This window comes from Cuculus canorus, chromosome 1 (genome assembly GCF_017976375.1).
Source record: "Cuculus canorus isolate bCucCan1 chromosome 1, bCucCan1.pri, whole genome shotgun sequence".
Lineage (NCBI taxonomy): Eukaryota > Metazoa > Chordata > Aves > Cuculiformes > Cuculidae > Cuculus > Cuculus canorus.
In genome coordinates this window covers 136561348-136583017 of record NC_071401.1, presented here as the reverse complement: position 1 = coordinate 136583017, position 21670 = coordinate 136561348, and the positions used below count along the sequence as shown (strand labels likewise).

The window sequence follows — 21670 nt, the reverse complement described above, 5'->3', positions numbered from 1 at the left end:
CCAAAAGGAACTGAAATATTTGTTCTTCACTGACATCTATTGACTGCACTGTTTTAACTGCAAAGCTTTGCACAAGAATTAGGCATTCATTTTTGCAGGATGCTGTGGAGCTCAAAAGCTGAAGCACACTCTGAAAGGAGTCAGTTTTGAGGGGAGCAAGTCAGTCTCTGGCTATCTAGGGACATTCTTGATGCACAGTCCACTTATAAAGTCCTTCATTTCTGACTGCCAGTGTCTGCAAGGATGAACCTCAGAATGATCCATCCTCATCACTGAGAATCTACTAGCAGCCACAGTAGAAACAGAATGATGGTGCAGATAATGGTATTCCATGTGCAAACAAATATAGATGCTTAGCAGTAATAAAAGCATATTTTCTTTTTCTGCCTGTCACTAAAACAAAGGATAACTGTGGTTTGTTTTTCGCTGTCATTTGTGATGCTGGTAAACTACTTAGACCTAATCCAACAGCTAGGTAGGTATCACTCTGCTGCTTAAACTGCAGTTAGTTGCCTAGCTACTTAAGAGACATAAGGAATTAATCAGTCTACAGCATTGCCTGCTGGCTAAACTGAGGATTTACCTACACTACCATTAAAAAATAAGAAGGCAGGACTTTGTTGGCAGTTGAACAAAATGCAGTATAAAGCTAGCTCACATATCTCTGTGCTCTCTAAGCTCAGACACCAAAACAGCAGCTTAATTGAAGCAGCCCAGACTTGAGTTCCCTTCCTTCTCGGCAGGGGCATTAGTACAGAATCACTGCAAGGCACAGATCCAGTTAGCTCATTGTTCTCTACATTGCCGTGCACCGCCTGGAACTTTACCCTGAAACCCCTGGAATCTCTTGGCTTTCATTAAAAATCAAATATGTGCTTTCTTTAAAAAAACAAGTAAGTAACTTGGGGAGTTCCAAGGTGCTCAATGACATGATAGTAAAAACCTGGCAGTGTATGAAGCATATAAGAGCAAGAACTGAAAAGCAGCATGGCTTGCAGACGGTCCACGATTTTTTTCACAAGGAGAGTGCAAGAAGACACAAGGATATCAACACACTGATGTGGTGAGTCAGGACTAGGGCTTGTTTGCAAGTCATTGGAACAACTGCCCATCAAACCCATTCATACTCCAGTCTGGTGCAAGTGTAGCTCTGGCGCCTTTAAGAGAACACATGGCAGAATGTATAGAATTGAATGGATCCAAAGCCAGATTATAACAAATGTTTTAGAGAAATTTTTAAGTTCATCAAGTCAAATGAACAGGGATGGTTTATGTTTGTCTATATCAAAATCCTCCATCCCATTCTCAAGATTTTTAGGCCAGGCTTCACCTAACTCATAGCTTCAGTTGGACATCACTGATCAGGAGGACTAGTGACACAATCTCTTCCAGCTTGAGGATGTGCTGCTGTGAACAAGATGTAACCAGGAAAAAAAGGTGGGAGAATAAAAATAGCCAAACTCTTACATGGACTGTACAGGTAATAAAAAGTAGTGCAAAGACAGCTCTAGTTAAAAGTTACATCCCTGAAGAGACTATCTCCATATTTATGCAAGAGTGGCCATACTTGCTGAGATATAGATCAATTTAGCCCAGAAACTTGTTTGCAAAGTAAGCAAGAAGGATAAGGACATATTTTCCTGAACAGTCACCCAACCTCCAAGTACATTTTGTCCAAGAACCTCCTAAAGGATTTATTATTAGTATTTATGACCAATGGATGCCAATTCAGCTTATGTCATCATACTCATACATAGGACAAAAGTTCACACAGAACTATCTTCAATGAGCTTTTAAGATGAGATGATTCATTCCTACCGGTAAGAGTAACACCACGTCCTGCTCCTCACACTGACATTTTAGAACAAACCCGGTATTGTGAAATAAGGATAAAAATACACTTGGGTATTTCCCATACAAGAAATAGGAGGAAGAAACCCAAGGTTCAGAACCAGAGGAACTACATCAGGTATCAGACTTGTGGATCACGTGGTCGAAGGCTGTTTTAAGCATGCCAAGGTTTATTAAATGCCTGTAAGCCATGTCCAGCTTTGGAAATCCATGAACTGCAAATTTTTTGAGGCCATCAGAAAACTGGAAAGCACTGCCAAATAAAACACAGTCAATTTATATTTCTCAGGCATCCGCTTTTAGTCACTGCTAGCTTCTTCAGTAGCCTTTCCGTAGTTCCCTGTCACACTTAATTTTTCAGATATCTAACACAACTCCCTTCAGTGATTCTTCTTCCAAAGTGAAGTATTCTTACTTGGCTATTGCTCACACTGAACCCAATTCCTTCCTTGCATCATCCATTTTATCCTCCTATAAACTTTGAGAGCTATAACCTTTTCAACAAGTAAGAATCAAAGCACGCAGTATTCAAGCAAATCACTGATTTATACAGTAGAATAATTACTTTTATCCTTTTTGTTTTATATGGTTTTCATAATAATTCCTAAATTTCAGTTTGTTTTTTTAACTGCTATCAAACACTTCAAACCAACAGATATTTTTATGGATTATAATGGCTCAGTAGAAATGGATATTTTTTCCATTAAGCTCATCTTATTTAATACATCTATTCAGTTTCATCAGCCATACTCTCTACTCATGTGAATAATTTGGTATCATTGTCCCCCCCACTGCTCACTGCTCATTCCCTTTAACACACTTTTACAAACAATTTAGAAATCCTTCCTTCTACAAAAAGAAAATAATGGCAACCCCTTTAGGGGAAGTAGTCTGTAATGCTACAGAGGTGTGGGAGACAGCTATACAATGGATGCTATGAGATGTTTCTCTTTCCTCCAGTATCTTTAACAGTGGAAAAGCTCTATTAAATCAGTGTCACTTACATAAACATATCTAGAATCAAAAAAGCGGGCAGACAAATCTGCCCGAGAAAGAGAAACAAACCTACCATCCAGGGATTTTTCAGACAGTGCATTAGTGACAGGTTTTTCTAACCCATTTATGCAACAGGTTCATGAATAATAGAGTGGTTTTCTTCCACTGAACATATCTTATTATTGCTCCTACAACACTGACATTTAGGATAATTAATCCTGCTGGGTGTAACCAGACTCATTTGGGAGTTATTTCTGGAAACAGGAAATAGTATTTTAAGAGAATACTAATAGAACATGTTATTTAAAAAAACTCTTCCCGCATGACCCCTGGAAAATCTAGAAAAAGCTAGTTAACATGCGTGCTCAAGGTTTAAAAGTATTAAGAACATGAAATCACTAAGTACTATGAAATCTCCTGACCTCAAAGGGCTGAGTTGTATATGATTCATATTGATTTTAAATGAACTAAAGTCAGGAAATGTTAGATTTCCCTACAGGAAATAGCAAGAAGGGGAAAGAAACATAGACTGAACAGGATAAAAATCAGATAAAAAATAAATCAATGGAGCCAGAAGTAGGTGAAGGGCTAACCCCTACCCTTTGTGTCAAAGTTAGTCAATGTAATGGCAATGTGTTTCCCTTCACCCTTTTCCCTCCTCCTCAACTCTCCTGGTTAAAGCCACCAAACAGCCAAAACCACTAGAGACCTCAAGGTCTAACCAAAATGACAATTCTTTCTGAGAACATCCTGCCAAATAATTCTCAATGTTCTGTTCAGTTTACAAGATTATCTGCCTATAGAAATATTGGGCTGGCTTTGGCAGCCGAGAAAACAGAGAGATGAATCCTACTGTTCCATAAACACAGGCAGAAAACATACAGTGGTATGAAAGAGCTATCTGAAAACACTGACCACAGGCAAGTCAAGTTTATTTAAGAGGATGTAACCAGACACAAAAAACACTCAATTTTTGCCTCCAAGAACAGATCAAGATGAAGATTCTGAGGAACTCACCATGTGGGCATGAGATAAATTCGGCCATTAAGTGTGTTTACCTTCACCACGTATAATCCATTTCTGAAGCACATGAACTTGGATATGTACAATTTACAGCATACAAATTTGTCATAAATCAGCCCATAACCATCCTCTACTCAAAAACTAAAGAAAAGTGTTTATTTCCAATTTCGTGTAATCAGTTATCACATGACCAAAAGAATTATTCTAAAATCAGTCCACTATAATAAAAATGACCATCAAAACCTACTCTGTGTGAACTACACACTTCTTACAAACGGCAGTCACAGTATTACACTTGAAGCTTGCCCTGGACCCACGATTTCCCCTTTATGGTGACTGTTAGAATTAGCCTCAGCATCTCTGCCCCTCTGTGACCTCTAAATCCTTCATAGGACTGAGGATTTCTGCAAGATGTAAAGGAGTAATTAGGACACATCTCATGCTGCAGCAGTTTATAGTTAGGCTTCCCCTTGACGTGAGCAATAGAAAACTTAACACTTATGACAGTGGATCGAGCATCTTCCATATACTCAAACAGGCTGTAGTTTGTAAATAGTCTCTAGAGCTCTTTTTTTTTCTTCATTTTATTCCTATATGTCCATTGTAAGATTATACCCCGTTTTTCCAAACAAGAACTTGTCAAAGTGAAAACACATATCAGCCACCATTTCTTCCTGCCTATTACAAACACTCATACTAAAGTGTTTCTGCATTTAGTTTTGACATTTGGGTAGAGGCACAGCATATTTGGGTATATGCAGCATATAAGTAGTAGTTTCAGCAAGTAGCTGAAACATTAGAACAGATCTTGATTGAAACAGTACTGGCAGCTCATATTTCTATTATAATTGCACTTATATTTTTGTTTTATCTAACATAAAAGGAATAGGGATCAAGTTCATCACAGTCAGCTTGCTTAAAGCTATGCATTCAGAGGGAACTGTTCTAGACATCAAAGTCAGCAAGTTACTTGACGATGACAATGTGAACTAAGTCCATACAACTCAAGTAATTCATCTGCCTATATCAAAGTTTGTAATTCTGTCCAAAACGTGGCTCTCCTGAGCTTCTCCTGGCTCTCTCAAAGTCCATGGCATTTATCCAGTGCAAAACCCTAAAACCTCACTGAAAGGAAATACTTAAATGATAACTTAGACCTGATCAGTAGAGTAAATTATTTACCTACCTATTAACCTCACTACTGTAGATAGGTGGTAAAATACTTCCAGTTTAAAATTTTGCTTTGTAAAAGGAAGTAATCACAAAGTTAACCAACAGAGGGCAATATATCAAGTGATATTATATTGAGAGTGTCTAGTTAGCAGAGAAACGAAATGAAATGACAAGCCATTATTATTTATGTCAGTAATAACTGCCTATGTACAAAGGGTGCTTTTTATTTTTTAGCATCACCCAAGGCAGAACCTGACTGATAAATAGTAGGACTGAAAACTGATGCATATTTTTAGTGTCAGTTCCACATATTTTTACAGATACTGAGTTCATTAAATCAAGATAGAGTGAAAATTGTATTTTCCATAAATAAAAACATACATATGTACCAGCTTTAAATTAACATGCTAAAAATAGTCTGAATATATATTTTACATAATCCCACAATCAACAACTACACTTTGGGTTTTGCTGTATTCTTTTTTAAACAGCAGTTACATTTCCATTCAATAAACAAAGCAGGGGTTTAATTTTTTTTTTTTATTAATAAAGCCTTCATCAAAAGAAACCAAGTTTCTGCAAAGGAAAGATCTCCAAGTTAATGGGAAATTTAACTCCAAGTTTGGCAAAGCATTTGAGCATGTTAATTTAAGCACTTCGATAAAATCAATAAACAGATTTGAAGATAAAGAGGCATAATTCCAAATGCCATTTAATTATTTACGAGCTTAAAATTGAACACATGCTTAAATGCTTTTCTTAACTAATACTAATATTAATCTGGTTTTACAATAACCGAGCTGTCTTTTAAAAATTATAGAAAAGTTCAATAGTTATTTTACACCCCGCCTCTCCAACATATGCTGAATCTCTTCCTTACTAGGGGCAAATCCTGTAAAAAGCAAGCACACAACTACATTGTCATATTAACATTTCATTAACATTTAACAGACAAAATGTAAACAAAACAAACAAAATTGACATAATTTTTTTTTTTTAAAGTCTGAATTACAAATCCTCAGGTCATGCAAACTCTTTGATCCCTGAAAATATTCAGAATATGAAATAAAATACACTCTTCTTGTAAGACAGGTGTAATGATTTAAGAGTAGATTTACAGGACACTACCATTTGCAGCATTCCTTCCATTGCACTTAAATGGCTTTTAAAATAATCATGAATATTATTATAATAAAATACATTTATTTATGACATACTCATGATATAATAAAAAAATCATGAATATCATGATCAAATAATCATGATTATCAGCATAAGATCATGAATAAATATCAGCACTTAATCAAAGGGGGACCTTACACTAGAGGGAAGCATCTTTTTAACTCTACTGCCATGTCAACTTGAAAGACAAGCCATCCTTTGGAATACAGACTTACTGAAGGAGGAAGAGAAGAAGAAAAGTAGGATTGACCAACTGCGTTACTCTTTTTTTATTAGTTCCGTACTTCCTCTCCTGCTGTTGTCATTTCCCCCTGCTTCCTCTCCTGCTGAACTCACTGTTTCCATTTGCTTTCTTGCAGAGTTCACTTTTTCTAACAACAGGAATATATGTTCTGCAAACTCCCGGACAGCTCCACAGCCACCACTGCTTTTACAAATGTAGCCAGCAGCCTTCTGAGCAACTGTACAAGCATCAGCAGGCACACCACTCATGCCAGCTTTCTTCAGGCATTCTACATCAGACTCTTCATTTCCTGTTGAGAAAGATGACAGACAAGGCAAACCATCACAGAGGGGAAAACCTGAGCAAACTCAATATTTTCCTGGATAAGCATTAATCTATTTTTTAAAATCTGTATTCTTCCTACAATTTTCATCTCGAGCAGCTAAACGGTGCTTTGTACATGTGAGTCAGTTCTCAGAAAAACCTTAGTGATATATTTATATACTGATCACACTTCACACAATCTTCAGGTAAGAGAATGGTACTTTTAAGAGTAGTAAAATTATTTGAGAGACTGAATAAGCATTTGCAGGACTACACACTTCAGCTTTCACTAACATATAGTTCTGTTCAGAATTATATGGCTTTCAGTTTCAATTCCATCTATTTCTTGTTTACATTTCAGAATATAATCTATACAATGTCCATCTAAAATGAACTAGAATCAGTTCAAAATTGTGAGCTGAAACTCTGCACTTGTGTGATACCAAAAGCTTTCCTAAATCTCATTACAAAACCAGCTAAGACTTCCCTTACCAAATTAGACTGATTCATCAATGTCTTCAATGTTTAGACTCTAACAAGCCTTAAAACACATACCTGCTTTTGGTGAGTGTGTGCAAGAATCTGCACATCAATTCAGTTAAGTTTGGAGTATTAACAAAGAGAAAAGTGTTTTGAAGCTGATCAGCTTGATGAAAATCTATTTTCATATCCTCTACGAAATTTTACTACCAAAAAAAAGGAACTGACCCAAGTAAGCAACTTCTTTCCAGCTCAAACCCATGTCTTTTTTCCAGTCTTCCAGGACTTGTAATTTATTTGTTGCACTAATTTTTGCTATACATCCCAGCTTCATGGCTGACAGTGTTTTTGAACAATGTCTTTCAGAGATTAGTCGAACCTGTTAAAATGAAATCATGTTAGAATTAATCCTACATACAAAGAAATAAGACAAGTACTGAGTAACTGGTTTCTTCAAACAAAACTCAGACTAGAAGTGATTAGTAGCCTAACCCACGCTATTCTCGAAGTTGCTTTGGGAAAGTGAAATTTCATTCTCTAGGCTTTCTTGAGGTTAATCTCCATTCATCTCACTAATCTCCAGAAGTGTATTCCAAATTTGAAATTTCAGAAAACTAAGTACAGGGTAAGCTAAAATCAGAAGATTTTTGCAGCAGAATTTTTAAAAATCTCAGATATAGCACCTCCAAGCTTTCCATCCAAGCTGTGGACAAGCTTATCTTCCCTAAATGCTTTTGAATGCTAACAAATACTTGGCACTGATTTCAAGCACAGAATGAACAGGAGTGGTGTACAATGCAACATAATACATAAGACCAGGAGGTTTTTAATGAAAGATTGAAAGTCATAGCAAGTATAGAAATGGGCATCCACAGGCAGCAAAACAATGATTACAAAGTTCCTTCCTCCTCTGCCTCACAGAACATGAAGCTGAGGGAGTTTTGTAAAACCATCTACTCCATTCCACTGCCTCAAGGAAGCAACAGTTGCATCAAAGTATATCACAAACGTCTCACCTAACCTGTTATAAAAAAGTCTTACAACAGAGACTACAAAAACGCATCTGGAGAAGTCTACTTGGGTATATATACCTTTGTCTTATCCATGCCTATCTCCAACAGGACTGAATTAAGGCTCTTTGAAGGCTGCCTAAATCTGTATTTAGTTCTTACCCAAGAAATTCTTCTAGCTATATCAAAGGCAGCAGCACAGACATAAAATAGCCAGGAAACTAATTTTACATAAATGCAAGCAATGTTTATATCAGCAGAGTTTAGTAGCAGTACTACTAATAATAAAGAATAATAGTAGCCACGTTACAACCTGTGTTGTTTTAGTTTTTCTTTTACACTGAATTCTTACAACTTCAAAGCACATAAGTTATGGCTAAAAGAAATACGCAGACAAAAGCATTTGGGGAGGTTGATTTCCTCTCTTTGCAACACTCATGGGTGATCTAGGATGAACCAGCTATTTTGCTTGGGTATTTCTGCTTCTTCTAAAGCCAAGAGAACAGGGACCTGTTTGGTAAAGCTGACTTCTAATTAATGAGCGCCTAGACTACACAGAGCACTATGGCTGCTGCTAGCAAAATGCTATAAAAACTTCTCACCAGATTCTTCAGGGACAAAAAGATAAAGATGCTGTAGCCACTATGAATGAGATTGAGAACTTTCTCAGAATCCTTATTCTCCTCTAAGGGATCAGAGAACGTTTGTCCCAACCCTGAACCAATACATTATGCTGTTTGATCACAAGCATTCTGAAGAAACTCCAACTTATGTGCTGCAGGTTTTTAGAATCTTTTAACGTCCAGGTTACATAAAGTCTCACAATTCAGAACAACACTTACCTCAATTCCTCTTTTCTTTAATAGATTAATACCAACGATATCTCTATAATCGTAGGAGACCATTTCCTTCTGATCTTCTGTTACATAAATGCGACCGTTTGTCAGGCATCCATCAATACTGCAAACCAATAGCTTCACTTCTTTTAATGGCTCTTTGCCAAAATATCCAAAGCTAGAGAAAGAAGTTTTCTTTTTAGGATGGAAGTTATTGCACACTCCAAAACCAAAATTTCTAATACAATTGTGATCTTCAGATTGAAGAATCGGCTTTGAAATTCATTTTTTTCTAATGCCTTTTCTCATCACCTTCACTCTCCAAGTATAGTCTACCTCTTCAAAGACAAAACCCAAATGATCCAAGAGACAGCTCAGTTATGCCTTCCATTTAAAAATTAGGATGAGATTTATTTCCTTAGCATTAAAGGTTATGTTCTGTAGCATTTATCTGGGGCAAAATCAAAACAGAATAAAGGATGAAAAAGGCACAGAAAACATCTCCATCCATTATTTCCTAGAGAGGTGCAGAGGAAGAGCAAAGAAAACACAGCTGGCAAGATGTAATTAGCTCATGCCTTCTACTCAAACGCTCTCAGTCATGTGCATCAGTGGATGTGGACCAGACCATGGAAGCCTAGAACAACTCAGCTGGAAAAGCCAGAGATGATGCCAGCATGCTGCTCTGATAATAGTGGGGCTTACACTTTTTCCCAAGCTGAACATTTCTTTTTTTTCTTAAAAATAAACAAACACCAAAAGAACAACAGAACAAGAACCCCACAATATACTGCAAAGGTAACTCAGATGCTTTCAACAGAAGTCACCAACCCTGGCAATATTTGAAAGATACGTGCATGTCATGCTTAAGAATATGTTTTAGTGGTGGAGTTGGCAGTGTTAGGTTAAGAGTTGGACTTCGTGATATTAAAGGTCTTTTCCACCCTAAATGATTCTATAACAGAGACAGGAAAAAGCGATCAGTGAAAGTAAAGTTGTCCAATTCTCTTTGATTTTGACTACTTACATTACATACATTACAAATTCACATGACCACATTTTGAAACAATGAGCAATACCAAAGTACTAAAGGAATAAAAAATGCTTTTACCTCAATACTCTCTGCTCTGCAATAGGCCAATCAATGTCTATATCAATATCCACACTGTGCTCTGCACGCATTTCATAGTAGGCCATTTTACCACCCTAAATAAAACAGAATCCATAAAAATTTTCTGCTTGAGTTAGTAGAAATACAAAACTGTACAACTTAGAACTATATGATAAAAGCTAAGTATCTGGTTACACAGCGACCACAGAAGTTTAAATATAAGTGAACATCAATGATCATGTTCACTAGTATCACAGAACTAAGCATTTGAAACAGCTTTCCACAGGCAATGGTTAATAAGGATTTTTATTTTACAACTAGAGAAAGCGTGCAAGAAAGATGTTAGGCATTATAGCCATTACATCGCACTATTTTCACTAGGTCTTTTAATACAGTGAAATAGTAATACCTTTAGCATTTACTTAGCAAGAGTACACTTTTTTTTTTTGTTTGCTATCTACACAAAGACTTTATTTCAACTGAAAAATATTTGCCACACCCCAATGTAATTAAAAAAACCCAAAAAGTCCCAATTCTCAAAGGGCCCAATCCCTATCAAATGTAGAATTTGGCATAATTTTACTATATCCAGATCAGTGCTTGCAAGTTCACACAGCACTAGCTAGCACTGCATGGGTCTGTGCAAACTACAGATATCTAAAGCTAGTATTTCTGCCTTAGCGAGGCATCTGGAAAACAGAAATAAGAACCTGGTATTCTTGACGTACCTAGTAACGTATTCGCATTAGAAATATGGAAATGTCTACCTTGGGCTTTTTTCCAGTTCTGCTGACAAATATTTGGGAATTATATTATTATAGGCCGGAGAAGCAGGCCTGTGCAAACCTCATGAGGTTCAACACGGGCAAGTACACGGTCCTACACCTAGGTTGGGGCAATCCCCATTTTCAGTACACGATGGGGAATGATGTGATTGAGAGCAGCCCTGCAGAGAATGACCTGGGGTTGCTGGTAGATGAGAAGCTCGACATGACCTGGCAATGTTTGCTCACAGCCCAGGCGGCCAACCATACCCTGGGCTGCATCAAAAGAAGCGTGGCCAGCAGGTCAAGGGAGGTGCTTCTGCCTGTCTATTCCTTTCCTTGTGAGACTTCATCTGGAGTACTATGTCCAGCTCCGGAAACCTCAACATAAGAATGATATGGAACTGTTGGAACGGGCCCAGAGGAGGGCTACAAAGACGATGAGAGGGCTGGAGCACCTCCCATATGAGGACAGTCTGAGAGACTTGGGCTCGTTCAGCCTGGAGAAGAGAAGGCTTCGAGGAGTTCTTATAGCAACCTTTCAGTACCTGAGGGGGCTACAAGAAAGCTGTGGAGGGACTGTTTACAAAGGCTTGTAGTGATAGGACAATGGGGAACTGGTATAAACTGGAGAGGGGCAGATTTAGACTAGACGTAAGGAAGTTCTTCACTATGAGAGTGGTGAGGCGCTGGCACAGTTTGCCCAGGAAGTTGTGGATGCCCCACCCCTGGATGTGTTCAAAACCAGGTTGGATGGGGCCTTGGGCAGCCTGATCTAGTGGTGTGTGTCCCTGCCCATGGCAGGGGCTTTGGAACTGGATGACCTTTAAGGTTCCTTCCAACCCAAATCAGTCTATGATTCTCTGAAGAACTTGTCCTGCATGAGAAAACTGAAAGACTATATTTGCCGACAAACAAAGAAAGCTGAAGTGAAAATATTTGTTTGGTATTACTACACTGGGACATAAATATCAGGAAAGGGAAAAAGATTGTTTGGGTTGCAGTACAAAATTGACATAAGACTGAACTGGTCAAGAATACAAATTTCTAGATTATATTAAAAGCCACGTGAAGGTCAGTTTCACACTGTCAGTAGCACTAAGATGAATTATAAGATATGCACTTACATCCTGGCAAACTGATGTTAAACTCCGTATTGTGTTGTTTTAGGCTTATAGCCGTATACTGCTCAATATTACTTGTATAAATTTGTTTGCTCTAGAGGATGCTGTTACTAGAACTTCCCTAGCTAGAGCTAGCCATGTTAAGTAACACACAATCAAACCATCCTGAGGTCAAAATGTTGTTAACTTCATATTGACTGCATGAGAAATAGAAACACATTACTGAATTCAGAACCCTCTATAACAAAAGTAAAAGATGTATTATTCTAAAGAGCATGAAAGACAGTAGCACTAACCTGCAAGTAGCCTTTCTCAATCAAATGTCTCTTGGCAAAATAAAATGAGCCGTTTTCATACAGCTCCCCAGGCCAATCTTGCCTTCGGTATCGTTTTGCTGGATTCAGGTTTTGGGGCTCTGTCATTTTGTCTTCTGTTAACAGAGGAAAATAACAAAGTAAATTTTCCAGAATCCTTGTTCAGTCACTCAATTTGCTTTATAGCTTTCTGTTGAAAAATTAAGGACACAATTCAGTCACCAACTTCTTTCGTTATTCCATCTCCTTGTTTAGCTTTATAAAGAATCACTGATAGCATCAAATTGCTTGCTCTTTCTCAGAACCGCAAATAACAAACTGGAAGACTGCCCTGCATTTCTAGCAGAGGAAAATGGAATTTTTCATTCTTAAAAAAAAACCAGAAGAAAGAAACCTGAGAGGTCATCAGCTCCAAAACTGGGTACTAGAAGGAATAGAGGGAACATTCCAGACTGTCCTTGCCAATGTGGAAGAAATACTATATTCTTTCCATACCTTATCTCCTAGTACACAATAGGAAGGGTTTTAACTTGCACTGAGGGTAAGCACAAAAAAATGACCCAGCTATCTACACCTAAAGCCAGGAATGCCCTGAAAGAACTCCAAAAGCTGATAGGATCAACCCGAAATCTGGAGGATGAGAAAAGAGCACATGAGAAGAAATTCTGCCTGTGAAAACATCTTGATCCTTCTCCAAAATGCTTCCTATTTAAGGATACACATTATACTAACTTTTCATAAGTGGTCTAATCAGTGTCCACAAATAAACAAACAAGTGTTTTCCAGCAAATATGATACCGTAAGATCCCATATTATCTATGCCAGCACAGCATGCAGCATAAATCGAACCAGGCACCAGAAGCTTCTGTCCTTAAGCTACCCAAATTGACATAAACAAAGCAGCTAAAATTCACCAGGTCTCATGATCCAGTCCACAAGGAAAAAGTTAAAGGGTATTCTGAAACATCCAAAACGTTCTAAGCTTTTAGTATATATACACACCTTGTATTCCATAAATACACTAGTGCTCAATGAAGTAAACTATCTAGTCAGAGAGAGACACTATTCTCTCTCACGGTGCATCAATATTAAACCTTAATGCAGAAGGAACAAAGAAATACATAGGAAAAGATACAAAATTCTTTTAACAAAATCAGTACATTAAAGTCTTCTGGGGAAAAGAGAACAAAGAAAACAAAGGGTACAATACTAAACTATATCATGCTCGTATAAATCACTGTCACCTGAAACACTGTACTTCTAAAAGGCCATTTGCTTTTACCCTTGAGCTGGTAACGTTGGCACAGTGTATTCCCTGTTCTCCTCGCATATATTTCTTGTGACTGAACGATTCTTTAGCTGTTGCCACAGGAAAAGACTTCAGATGTCATTTTATATTAAAGAACTACTTGCTCTTTTAGGTAGGCCTTGAGGCTTTTTTATTTTAGTAATCTACCTACAGAGACTAGGTGGCACATGATCACTTCAGAAAGCCACACAGTACGTCCAAATGAGATTCCGCCTTTCACAGATTCCATTCTAGCATGTCAAGACATGAAGTGGATTTTGAATTGGTTGCCTAAAGGGCAATCCACAGTGCCCTACGCTGTCATCCATGATTTCAATACTCCTCTTATATTTTATGAACAAACTGTACCATGTTGTTCCTCATAAAAGAATTAACCAGAATGTTCAAGTAATCTGTTTATTCTAAACTAAGGCCTAACTTATATTACAACTTATCTCTAATATCAAGCTTAATTTATCTCTCATGCTCTTTCATAGCACAATGCTTTGTAAACTCATGAAATGCTTCAGATGAATTTTTTTTGATCTCAACAGAGTAATTATAATGTCTAACACATTCATTTTTTAAAAATAAAAATAGCAATGTAGAAGTACCTGCACTAACTATTTTGGAAAAAAGCAGCAAACGTTTCTGCAAACAAAAACAAGGCAGATAACGTGTGGAATAGTTCTTTTTACAAGCACAAAAGGTACTTCTATAGCTATGACAAGTTACAGCCTTAATTTGTAATTAAAGAGTTCAGTCTTTAGTCATCTTGGGAACTGTAGCTGAGAGGCATATTTTCTCCAGGAAAAATAGTCATATTCTTCTGTACGAGCTCATTAACATGAGTTCAGCTTTCATGACTCAAAGGCAGTTTGCAATTTAACAGAAGTCATCAGGAAATTAGCAGGCTGAAACAAACCTTAAGACTCCAGGCTAAGAGGTTGCCATCCCATCTTCACTAAGATTTACCTCACATTCTTTGTCATTTGTTAGCTTCTGTATAGTAAGAACCTCGCCTGGCCTGGACAGGCGCACACTCTCCTGGGTTGAAAACTGGTTGGATGGCCGGGCCCAGAGAGTGGTGGTAAATGGAGTTAACTCCAACTGGTGGCCAGTCACAAGTGGTGTCCCCCAGGGCTCAGTGCTGGGTCCAGCCCTGTTCAATGTCTTTATCAATGACTTGGATGAAGGCATTGAGTGCACTCTTAGCAAGTTTGCAGACAGCACTAAGCTGGGAGGAAGTGCTTGAGGGTATGGAGGCTCCTCAAAGGGATCTGAACAGGCTGGACCGCTGGGCTGCAACCAATGGCATGAGGTTTAACAAGTCTTAAGAGGAGCAGCTGAGGGAACTGGGCTTGTTTAGCCTTGAGGAGGCTGAGGGGAGACCTTATTGCTCTCTACTGCTCTCTCAACTACCTGAAAGGAGGTTGTGGAGAGGAGGGTACTGGCCTCTTCCCCCAAGTGACAGGGGACAGGACAAGGGGGAATGGCCTCAAGCTGCACCAGGGGAGGTTCAAACTGGATATCAGGAAAAAATTTTTCACAGAAAGGGTCACTGGGCACTGGAACAGGCTGCCCAGGGAGGTGGTTGAGTCACCATCCCTGGAGGTATTTAAAAGACAGGTAGATGAGGTGCTCAGGAACATGGTTTAGTGGCAGATAGAAATCGCTGGACTTGATGATCCAAGAGGTCTTTTCCAACCTGGTGATTCTATTATTCTACGAACCAACTCTTTCCTAATTAGGACAGGTCCTCAGCGTCATGTCTACATACACATGAATACCTGCTAAGCAGAAGTTAACATGTTGGGAGCTATATTTTGAGCTTAGACAAGTTAAAAACATTTTCATTTTCAATACCATATCACTTTGACAAAACAATTACAGAACAGCTGAGCAATGATCAGAAATATCATTGTAACCAGAAACAGCTAAATATTACCTCCTTTTTTTACCTCGCTCCATCTAAACTGATGCCGTCTCACAACAGAGAAGACTGAATCAAACCCCTCCTTCTGGATAAGATCTGCCACTTTTATAAGATCACTGGGATGTAAACAGGGAGATGTTGCTTGTATATTTCCTACAATATCAACCTCTAAAGATAAACAAACACACATTTATGAAACAATTAATATTTGTAATACTCAGAACTTTAAAGCATGGTATGAGTGGATGCCACAAAAGCAGAATCTTTCCAGCTTGTATTTACTAAAGACTTTACTTATTTTTCTAAATAATATGTGGCTTTACTTATTTTTCTAAGTAATAAACACAACATTCCTCTAGGGCCACAACATAAAAGCTCAGCATATTTCATTACTGCTTTACCATGATGATGATTAAGAAACTCTCTGATGGCTTCTAGAGAAGTTGAGGAGTCTTGAGATACTTCAGGGCTTCTGCGATGAACTTGAGCACCAAACTGCTTTGCAACCTTCTCAATTTCATCATGGTCTGTAGAAACCCATATACTGTTGGCAGACAGTGACAGAAATGAACACTAAGAATAAATCCCAGCATCTTTGACTTGCCTGCCATAATCTAACCTGAACAACACCCTGACTTGCATATGTACTACACCTTGCAATGAAAGGAACTAGTTCTTACATTTGCATTTGTAAAACTACCCCTGTCAGTCAAACAAGCAACTTTTAACAATAAGGATAAAACACACATATGGGATTGTAAAATCTCAAGCTTGGGCTGAATTTCGATTTAATGCTGTAGAGTGTTTGATGTACCACACATATAGGAAGCATAAGCAACACAAAATTCAGAAGCATTACCAGAAAAATCCAGTGTCAGCACACTATAATTTGTTAGGCATGCTAACAGATGACTCAATTGTCAATGCATTGAACAAGGCATTCAAAATAATTTAACAGTTCAGAAACAAAGCTGACAACAAGTAAAAGTGCCACACAGAATATTAGCTTATTCTGCAAGTGTTTTAAAATGTGTTAATTAAGCTCCACACAATTTCAGAGAAAGAGCTGTTGAAGTTACAATTGCATATATTTTGGCACAGAAAACCTTCAATACTGGTAAAGCAAGATTGAGATTGTTCAGGGATAATAAACATTTACAAAAAGAAAGGCTAAATCCGAGTATTATGTGATGACAAGCACTGGCTGAGCACTGTGAGGCCACTGCTGCCTTCATTATGACAAAAATATCATGTGAAATATAAGAACAAAAATTAAGAAAAGTATTCCCTCCTCCTTTCAGCAACACTGGCATTCTCAATGCACAGTACATAACAAATAGTGCTTTAGTAGAATTTTTTGAGCCAAAGACACAATGAGACCATCAGAATAGAAACACGTATGACAGCGACATAAAGTCACACCCATGCAAACAAATGCAGTAGAGGTATTTTCCATAAAGTGCTTCAGGCTGTTTAATATACATACCTGTTAAATACACACTCCCCATTCAACTAACATCGTATTGTTGTGTAACATTTATCCTGTCAGCAAAGCTGTTGCAAAGGGGACTTGAAAACCTAGTGCACTTCCTTCTCGTGCACCTGTAATGCCTCAAAGTTAGGCTACGTAACCCCAACTGGCTTTTTGTTGGGCAAACTCAGATGTCAAATAGAAAATGAAGAACCATATCTACCACAGGTCATTAAGCAACACAGATTCACATATATAAAATAATTACAAGTAACCTAGGTCACAACTGTTTTGACTGCTTCTTTATTAAAAATAAAATCAAGTCAGCGATGCTTCCTCTACTTTTCACATACAGTAAAAAAGATTTCCTAGAATAGCCAATGGTACGGCAGCTTTGAGATACTGAATGCTCATGCTTACTTTCAAGCTTTGAATCTAGCCCGGCCACATTTTTACTTGAGTACATAAAGACACTGCTCTGAACATAAAGCAGTAGGGGGTGACTTTATTGCTGTCTTCAAGTACCTGGTGGGCAGGGAGAGAGAAAACAGAAACTTTTCCTGGACAAGTCCAGTAAGAGGACACAGACACATACCACAAGAAAAGAAACACAATTAGGTATCACAAAACAATTATTCACCATGAAGTGTATTAATCCCTGGAACTGGTGCCTGGAAACGCTATGGCTTCTCCATCCTTGGAGATGCCCAAGCTCTGCTGCATGTGACCTTGAGCAACCCTAAACAGCACAGCTTTTTGCTGCAGATGGGACTAGACAATGACCAACCAAAATTATTCTGCGATTCAATGACTCACAGGAGATCAGCAACAGACTGGCAGTTTCACTTAATGCAGCCATATTAATAAAGTAGAAATATCAACACTTAGAATCACAGAATCAATAAGGCTGAAAAAGACCTCGGAGATCGTCAAGTCCAACCATCAGCCCAATGCCACCATGCCTACTGAAATATGTCCTGAAGTGCCAGGTCTACATATTTTTTGAACGCCTCCAGGGATGGAGGCTCCACCACTTTCCTGGGCAGCCTGTTCCAATGCTTCACCACTCTTACAGTAAAGAAATTTTTTCTAATATAAAATCTAAACCTCCCCTGACATAACTTGAGGCTATTTCCTTTCATCCTATCACTTCTTACCTGGGAGAAGAGACCAACACCCACCTCACCACAACTACCTTTCAGGTAGCTGTAGAGAGTGATAAGATCTCCCCTCAGCCTCCTCCTCTCCAGAGTAAACAATCCCAGTTCACTCTTTGTAAGACTTGTTCTAGAGACCCTTCACCAGCTTTGCTGCCCTTCTCTGCACATGCTACAGCACCTCAGCACCCAAAACTGAACAGAGGATTTGAAGTGCGTCCTCACCAGTGCCAAGTACAGGAGCACAACTTCCCTATTCTTGCTGTCTACACTATTTCTAATATAAGCCAGGACGCTGTTGACCTTTTTAGCTACCTGGGCACACTGTTGGCCTGCTGTCCACCAGCACTCCCAGCTGCTTTTTTGCGGGGCAGCTTTCCAGCCACTCTTCCTCATGTGGTGTTGCGTGAGGTTGTTGTGACCGAAGTGCTAGACCTGGTGCTTGGCCTTGTTAAACCTCATGCAGTTTACCTCAACCCATCAATCCAGCCTGTCCAGACCCCTCTGTATTGCCTTCCTGTCCTCAAGCAGATTGACACTTCCGCCCACTTTGGCGTCATCTGCAAACTCACTGAGGGAGCACTTGGTTCGCTCATCCAGATCATTGATAAAGATATTAAACAGAACCAGCCCCAACACTGTGCCCTGGAGAACATCGCTTGTGAACAGCCACCAACTGGATTTAACTCCATTCACTGGAACTCTCTGGCCCCGCCCATCCAGCCAGTTTTTAACCCACTGAGGAGTACACTGTCTAAGCCATGAGCTGCCAGCTTCTCTACGAGAATGCTGTAGGAGACAGTGTCAAAGGTTTTACTAAAGTCAAAGTAAATAACATCCACAGCCTTTCTGTCACTCCCTAGGGGGGTCACCTGGTCAACAGAAGGAGATCAGGTTGATCAAGCAGGACCTGCCTTTCATGTACCCATGTTGTTACTAGCAAACACCGTCAACTAGTGGCTCCCAACCACAAATCAGAACTTTAATTTCAAACCACCGTGTTGTTCGATTCCTTCACTCCCTCGAAGCTTGCCCTCACCAAGAAGGGACGGCGGAAGTCTCAGTGGGGTGCAGCCCGCTTGCCCTGCACCACACCCTGCCCTGCCTGATGCTTAAGTGGGTGTCACATTAACTGCATGCCCTCATGTACAGTGAAGATCTCCTATTACACACCCACTTCCCTCAGGAACCCAAAGGAGCTTTTTCAGCAAGGCTGAAGATGTTTTCACAGAATCACAGAATTACCCGAGTTGGAAGGGACCCACAAAGACCATCTGGTCTAGCTGCTATCCCTGCACAGGGCAACCCCAATATTCACACCATGTGTCTGATGGCATTGTCCAAATGCTTCTTGAATATTGTCAGGCTTGGTGCCACGACTACTCCCCTGGGAAACTGTTTCAGGTCTCCACCATGCTCTGGCTGAAGAACCTTTTCCCAGTATCCAACCTAACCTTTCTCCCACACATCTTCCTGCCATTAGCTTGAGTCCTATCATTGGTCACTAGAGAGAAGAGATCAGTGCCTGCTCCTCCTCCCCTCGTGAGAAAGCAGTAAACTGCTATGAGGTCCCCCCTCAGTCTCCTCTTCTCCAGGCTGAACAGATCAGGTGACTTCAACCACTTCTCATACGGCTTCACCTTCAGACCCTTCACCAACCTCGTGTCCTTCCTCTGGACACTCTCCAGTAGCTTGGTATCTTTTTTTATACTGTGGCGCCCAAAATTGCACCCAGCGCTCAAGGTGGGGCCACACCAGTGCCGAACAGAGCAGGACAATCCCCTCCCTCGCCTGGCTGGCGATGCCAGGCTCGAGGCACCCCAGGACACGGTTCCCCTCTTGGCTGCCAGGGCTCGCTTCTGCCATTGACCAGAAGCCGCAGATCCCTTTCCTCAGGGTTGCTCTCCAGCCCCTCTCTCCCCAGTCTCAACATCCAAGGTTGCCACGTCCCAGCTGATGGTCGGGGGAGACCAACTGGGGCCCCTCGGCACACCTGTGCCAGCCTGGTCCCGTCCCGTCCCGTCCCGTCCCGTGGCTTCGCGTCCCCACCTTGACCCGCCAAGGGGCGCAGCGGGAGCGGGCTCGGACGGATGGGGATGCAGGGATGCGCACCTGTGGAAGACGCCGGCGTCGGTGGCGGCACGCAGCACCCAGCCGATAAGCGGCACCCCCGCCAGCAGCTTGATGTTCTTCAGTGGGATCCCCTTGCTGCCGCCCCGCGCCAGCACCAGCGCGGCCAGGTGGGCTTTCGGCTGCCCCTCGCCCGCCTCCATTGCTGCGCCGCGCTGCCCTCCACAACTCGCCCTGCCACGTGACCTCCCCGTGCCGAACGTGCATGATGGGAAATGTAGTCCTCATTGCAGCCCCTGCCGCGCCCTGTAACGCTATCGCTCCCGCGCCGGCCGTGCATGCTGGGAAATGTAGTCCCGCGCCAGCCGCGACCTTCCATTTGACCTCCTCGCGCCGAACGTGCATGATGGGAAATGTAGTCCTTTCTCTCCACCCCTGCCGCTCCCTGCGTAAAGGGTAGGGGGGCGAGAGGCGGGTGGATGGGTGAGAGGGTGAAGGAGCCAGCGCACCTCAGTACGAGGGGAGAGAATGCGTGAGCACCCTCCCGGCATCCTCCTGCTTGGGAAGACAGGGCGCGGTGCCCCCTTGTTGGCAGGCAAACCGCTGTCCTGGGGGAGGCTCCCATCGTCTCCGCAGGCAGAGCTTTCTAGGCGGGATGGAGGGTCCCTAGCGAGGTGTGACTGGCTTTGCTATCGGTGCATAGCACGTGGCTTTGAGGTGTTCAGCTCTGGCCCTGGGATGCCCTCGAAGCTGGGAGCTGAGCTTGTGTCTGGAGAGCTGGCTGTGAGAAACACTTACTCACTCGTAAAATGTTTAAAAGGACAAAGTCTTCGAAGCAGAGGCAATAGTATTTTTATTTTACAATTCAGTGCTGAATTGAATGCCCTTCCAAAAAAAAAAAAAGGCATAACATCTTACAAACGCAGTGGGTATATATACCAGTTTTAGACAAAGAACCGTGTAAGTCCTCAAAGAATGTTTTTAGGTTATGCAACCACGCCTGGAGACTTCCTTCAGGTTATCTCCTGACCCAAGACAACTACATCTCACAAGTCAATTAAGCACATCCATGAATTCTCACAGCCTTAAGACAGGTTATCTCTTGACCTAAAAGAACTACATCTTACAAGACATACAAGACAAGCATATCAATAAATTCTTGCAACTCTAAGAGAGTGTTTATTCTTTCAGGTTATTCATCCATGTCTGGAGATTGTCTGCTTATTATCTGTTGATACAAGACAGATTTATATTACCAGATAATTAAACATGTAAACCAGATGCAGCAAAACTTATCAATTAATTCTCACATGCACAAGCGACAGATGACCAGATCC

General features: G+C 40.5%; 1 protein-coding gene across 2 annotated transcripts; it reads right to left on the bottom strand.

The window, feature by feature from the left end:
- Window positions 1-3700: 3700 nt before the first annotated feature.
- CMAS (cytidine monophosphate N-acetylneuraminic acid synthetase) lies at window positions 3701-20586 on the bottom strand. Of its 2 annotated transcripts, none has more exons than XM_054053665.1 (8): window positions 20313-20586; window positions 16037-16179; window positions 15648-15803; window positions 12394-12527; window positions 10210-10304; window positions 9105-9276; window positions 7481-7631; window positions 3701-6758 (listed from the first exon to the last, which is right to left on the bottom strand). In XM_054053665.1, exons 1-8 carry the CDS (start codon window positions 20534-20536, stop codon window positions 6484-6486), a joined length of 1350 nt encoding a protein of 449 aa, XP_053909640.1. In that variant the 5' UTR covers window positions 20537-20586; the 3' UTR covers window positions 3701-6483. The 2 variants fall into 2 exon arrangements, with proteins under 2 accessions (XP_053909640.1, XP_053909649.1); XM_054053674.1 differs by having other exon boundaries at window positions 3741-6758; window positions 20376-20586.
- Between the last annotated feature and the right edge of the window lie 1084 nt (window positions 20587-21670).

Excerpts from the sequence above, each read along its gene's own strand:
- CMAS (XM_054053665.1), bottom strand. The coding sequence starts at position 20,536 with ATGGAGGCGGGCGAGGGGCAGCCGAAAGCCCACCTGGCCGCGCTGGTG. Across the intron at positions 12,528-15,647 it reads GAGCGAGGTAAAAAAAGGAG|AAGACAAAATGACAGAGCCC; the intron begins GTAATATTTAGC and ends CTCTGTTAACAG. Across the intron at positions 6,759-7,480 it reads GAAAGAAGTTGCTTACTTGG|GAAATGAAGAGTCTGATGTA; the intron begins GTCAGTTCCTTT and ends CTTTCTCAACAG.